This window comes from Drosophila eugracilis, unplaced genomic scaffold (assembly GCF_018153835.1).
Source record: "Drosophila eugracilis isolate 14026-0451.02 unplaced genomic scaffold, ASM1815383v1 contig_2088, whole genome shotgun sequence".
NCBI classification, from domain to species: domain Eukaryota; kingdom Metazoa; phylum Arthropoda; class Insecta; order Diptera; family Drosophilidae; genus Drosophila; species Drosophila eugracilis.
Genome location: NW_024572964.1, coordinates 751,923 through 757,293, shown reverse-complemented (window position 1 = coordinate 757,293; position 5,371 = coordinate 751,923). Strand labels below are relative to the sequence as shown.

At 42.0% G+C, this 5,371-nt stretch overlaps 2 protein-coding genes across 2 annotated transcripts; both read left to right on the top strand.

Annotated features, from left to right (window-relative positions):
• The first annotated feature begins 262 nt into the window (after positions 1–262).
• LOC108104629 lies at positions 263–1,257 on the top strand. The gene is made up of 2 exons (XM_017210804.2): positions 263–366; positions 420–1,257. Exons 1-2 carry the CDS (start codon positions 354–356, stop codon positions 1,190–1,192), a joined length of 786 nt encoding a protein of 261 aa, XP_017066293.1. The 5' UTR covers positions 263–353; the 3' UTR covers positions 1,193–1,257.
• A 1,262-nt stretch (positions 1,258–2,519) lies between these two features.
• LOC108104739 lies at positions 2,520–4,995 on the top strand. The gene is made up of 3 exons (XM_017210976.1): positions 2,520–2,909; positions 2,978–3,067; positions 3,359–4,995. Exons 2-3 carry the CDS (start codon positions 3,056–3,058, stop codon positions 4,808–4,810), a joined length of 1,464 nt encoding a protein of 487 aa, XP_017066465.1. The 5' UTR covers positions 2,520–2,909; positions 2,978–3,055; the 3' UTR covers positions 4,811–4,995.
• Positions 4,996–5,371: the final 376 nt, after the last annotated feature.

Sequence of the window (5,371 nt, the reverse complement as noted above, 5' to 3'; positions counted from 1 at the left end):
GCCGGCAGATGGCAACCCATTGCTCTGTTGGAGGTATCTTAGATCTCAAAAAGATTCTCTTTTTTTCTGATAGTTATCTTCATAATTCATTAAATAATGTTTCTATAATCCCAATATTTTATGTTCCCTTCGCAATATATATATTAAGACTTAATAAATATAATTTCCGAATCGAAATCCCATACCCATTTTGTGCCACTTAAACGATAGTTATCGATAGAAAAAAACAGCTGCTTGGATCATGATACCTTCCCCCGCTGAATAGCACAATCACGCCGTCCGAAAAAATGCAGGCCTAGGAAACGCTACTTTTTTTGGCATCATCTGAGGGTTGCTACTGTAAACTGTAAACAATGGAAATTAAAAGTAGGTAAAATTTAAAAATTAAAAACGAGGACTAACTTGCCGTTACTTTGCAGTGGACGAAAGGAAGTGGAATGTATATAATACCAGGATGTTACTTAATCTTTATAATGCACGGCAAGAGGATTTTCAAAATCCGAAAAAAAAGATCAAAGATGTCTGGAGGCAAATGGTCGTGGAACTAAAAAGTAAAGGGATGAAAGGCATTGATGCCATCCAACTGGATCGAAAGTTCAGGAACTTGAAGAAAACCTACTACTCCATACGGAACAAGTACGTGGGTAAGGGACCACAGTTCCATCCAAACTGGCCCTTTTACGACATGATGTCGATGATACTCAAAGAGGATCCTATCCCGTCGTCGCATACTGTAACCGGGAATGCATTCTCAGCATTGGAAACGATCCTGGGCGACGGTGACCCGCAGGATAATACGGTTAGCGATATAGAAAACGAAAATGTGTATATGGACAACAGAGACGAGGCAGTAAACCCTCGGCAAGTAGGTTTAAATCGCAAACGAAAATCGGAGGATTCGAACCAAAAAGGAATGCGCAAGATCCGGAAAAGCTGCAAGGAGCCAGTGGAATTGCCATCGGAAACGGAGCAAATCACTGCGCCCAATGCCGCAGAAATCGAAACATTTGATTTGACGGAAAGCAACGACGAGATATCCATCAACAGCAAGGAAGAGGCATTGATGCACCTAAGAGCCATCCAGGAATATGCCATGATCCAGGATAATTTTCGAGCTATCGGACTGCTCATGCAGGCGGAACACGCCATTCAATATCCGCCAAAGACCAATGACTTCGAGGAAGAACAATGATTAGATATTAAAAAATAGATAGAACATAAGCGATAAAGTTAATAAAGACATAGATTAATTCAAAATTTCATGTCCTGCTGTAATAAATTTTTGCAAAAATTTAGTTTAAATAGCTAAAAATAACTATCTGGTAATCACAACACGACCCTAAAATATGCATAGTCAAGACAACAACCAACCTTGATAAAAATGATTTGGGTATTCCATGTAATTACCCGACATTTTCACAACATTTATGTATCTTCTCATAATGCAGATTAAACTAGATTAACGGCAATTTTTACAACTTTTTTTTTAATATTTTATAACCATATAGAATATATGGTTTTGGTATTAGCTGAAACATTTCAATCTGGCAATCTGGGTCCCAGCAGCTATGAGTCGTTTTTTGTTGATTGAATTTTTTTAAATAAGAAATTACTCGAATATTCATTAACCAGCGCTATAATAGGAAAAGCATAGAATTTGAATACATCTTTATTAAATAAATTAAATCTTCAACAATAACGGATCGATGGCAATACCAAATAAAAAGTCTGGCAATACTCGATTCCGGGGCTCACTTATAAGAACAGTTTAATACTAACATGGAACAAAACTCGGATATTGCGGAAAATCTACAGTCGCGAATATTCGCATTGGGACCAGCTCTACCAGGGTTACTTTCCCCAAATGCTCGAGCCTTTGCCTCCGCAGAGTGACATCTCCGTAGGGCTACCCGCCATCAAAGATTCGAACAACAGACTCGAACTCGTCTCCAAAAGGAAAGGGATCCTATCAAGCGCATAAGAGAGGGCCAAGTCTTCGTCAAAAACCAGAGACGCTCCAATGAAATCATTGTCAAATACAGGAGGAATGCCAACGTAACAAAGGTGATTTCAACCTTATTTCTTATTTTACAAAAAGATTTAATCTTTTAATTGTTTCTTACAGCCTCCTCAGTTGTTCCCCATCACCTTAGCTGTTAATACATACTCCAACGAAGGTTAGATTAGATTAAGGATTCGATAGACCCAAAAGTAATAACATCCTTTCAAAACCCACCACAATTCATCAACAGTAGGACCATTCGGGCCATTGGACCTACTAACCGAAGTTGATTAATCCATTATCAATTCTCCGCTGATCGAAGATTTCGATCTGCAATTTGTGATTCATAATTCGAGATTCAAGCTACCATTTTTCCGGATTTTTCATTACTTGTATGTATAAACTTACTAATTGAGAAAAGACTAACAACCTTACAACTCAAATATTGTGTTGTTAAGCACAATAAATGAAATGAGCAGAGAAATTAATGAAAATAGCTTTTACATTTCAAACCGGTTTTCGTTCATATTAGGCGATAATGCGATTTGTGTAGTTTGGCAAGTAAAACCAGTTATAGCTGCTTTGGCGAGAGAATATTTACTCTCGATCGGCTCAGTCTAAAAATAAAACCCAGGCATGCCACAAAAATATGGATCGAGGGGAGCGGGCCTTCCGATACGATCGAGAGCGCAATTTCTCTCTCGTAACGCTCGCAGAGATCAGGTTTTTCCTGCTCCGGAGAGAGTTCAGATCGGTGTACTCTTTGCGCTCACACTCACACGCTTCAGTCTTCATTTGGATTCGATAGAAACGTGCCGTCGTTGATTTTGCGTGTACAATGTGCCTAAAAAACTGCTGCACATTTGTGTAAAACCAATTCCTATGAACTAATCGCTGCGTCTAAGAGGTAATTGCATTAAATTTCCGGTATTTAATTACAGTTTAACTAGTTATTTTAACTTTATTTTTGCGCAGACATTGCCTTTTCATCGGAGAGCACGCTAAGAGAGAGTCGGAAAGAGCGAATCGCCACTGATGTGTGAGTGAGTGGAAATGTACTCTGACGTAAGTACTTTTTGTAGTGAGTAACTGGGAGGGCAACTCTTTGATACCTACAATTTCATTATTTTTAAATAAAATCGTATACCATACTAACCCCTAGCCCCAGTATAAGCGATTTTCTTTCCTTGAATTCTGTTAACTGACTGTTTTGGCAACAGCTTAACAAATCGATCTTTAAGACTAAATATTTCAGTATTCTCTTTCATGCTTTGAAAAAAAAGATGTGCTGAAATGCTCTTAATATGAATACTCAAATTTTCCTTCCGTGTAATATTCATTCCCATTCTATTGTAGAATGATGACGCCCAAGGAAATTCCAATGGAACGCAACGCATCCGGAATGTATTGACTCTGGATGAGCGGGTGGCCGCCATCAAACAGTACGATATCGTGCCCATGTACAGCAAGATTGCCAGGAACTTCAACTGCAGCTGGGAGCAGATCAAGAGCATAGTGTCCAATCGAGAGGCTATCCTGAAGTTCCACGAGACAACCAACCGCATGAACCAGCCCGCCAACAAGGAGGGCGAGCTGCGGCGGCGCAAACTCAACTTCCTGGGCCACTGCCTGTACGAGTACATCCAGAGGGCGCAGTTCTACCTGCACAGCGATGTCAACGAGGAATTGATCCGCAGCCGGGCGATCGAGTTCAGGGATCTCATGCGACTGGACGGATTTGTGCCGAACAAGCCGTGGATCAATCACTTCAAGGCTGCCTATAACATAACCTTGTCGAATCGTCAGATTACCATAACTCGTCGCCCGCCGCGATCGATGGACTTGAGGGACATAATGTCCTACTGTGGGCGACACACCTCCATGGCTTGCAGTTTGGCTCCAAGATCTCCCGAACCCACTCCCACAACTAGTGACCAAAGGGGCATTGATCGACCTCTGTACCGCACCAAGACTTTGGTTACCACCTCCTGCCAAAATCAAGCCACTTCGGATGAAGTGCACCTGCGACGCAAGCGGAAGATCACGTTCCTGGAGAAGTGCCTATATGAGTACATCCAGCGATCCCAGCTGCATCATAAGGGCAGACTTGATCTGGACAATTTGCGGTCGGTGGCCATCAGCTTGAGGGACATCCTGAAGATCGAGTCCTTCTTTCCCGACAAAGTGTGGTTTAATCACTTCAAGAGTCGCTACAACTTTACCTTTTCGGTGGGTGTTCCGGTGACCAATCGCCGTGTGCCGCTTTCTCTGGACCTCCGGGACATAGTTAGTTATTGTGGTCGGAATGAACATAGAATAACCCTGGCTCACAAGAATACCCAGGATGACCTGAAAGGTGGATCGGTCAATTCTCCCGTAGTGGAACAAAAGACCGAAGAAGTGGAGCCCGAGGATGATGACGACTGCGTGGCCATCGAAGTGCCACATGAACTTATAGAAATAAAGGATGATGACGATAATGAGGATGATGGAAGTGACGCCTCCCCGCAGAAGCCATTTAAAAGAAAGATTGAGAAGGACGTTGACCCGACGCCCTGCGGGCTGAAGATCCAAAAGATTCAATCGCTGGGTGATGGTGATACAGAACTTCTACCAGTCCATAGTCCAGGTCATTATTCTGAGACCAGCGATGAGGCCCATCTGCCACGTTGCGTAGAAAGCTATAAGGATGCACTGCGCCTGCTAAAACCCTTGGAGGAGTTTGCCTTGATGGAGGAGAACTACCGGGCCATTGGCCTGCTCACTCAGCTGGAAAAGATCTTTGAGACAGGAGCAAAGAAGGAATGACGAGAAGGACAGACCCATAGAACTCAACCAAATACTTGTGCCTAAGTTCATATATGTCCATATCTTTTTATGTTTTATAGATGGATATATGTTGATGTGGTAAAGCCTTATTACCCTCCGCAGGGTATTCCTTTAAATGGTTATTTTTTTATAAATATAAAATGTAATTCCTTTAAATTAAGAAACTTCATTGTTCTGAGTTTTAGTTTAGTGTAAACATTACTTCGTTAATGGTGGTTCAGAATTTTATAAATTGTTCCCATAATTTATTATATAACACTACACCTTCGATGAGAATTTAAAGTATTGATTCCCAACACATTCTTCGATGAGGGCTGTCAAGGTGATGCATCCAGGGGTGGTTGCCTGGGTCTTCGACCAGGTTACATAATAGCTTGGCATTTTTCCACTCGCCCCAGCTAGACTCGCAATCAACGCGGTAACTTTACGCTCGTCCTCTAAAACTTTACGCGTCCTGCCAAGGTATGGGGGATGCGGATGTGGGTTGAGATTGAGCGAGTCCGAGTGACCTGCAGCGAAGTTGAAGTTGAACGTGCGTGG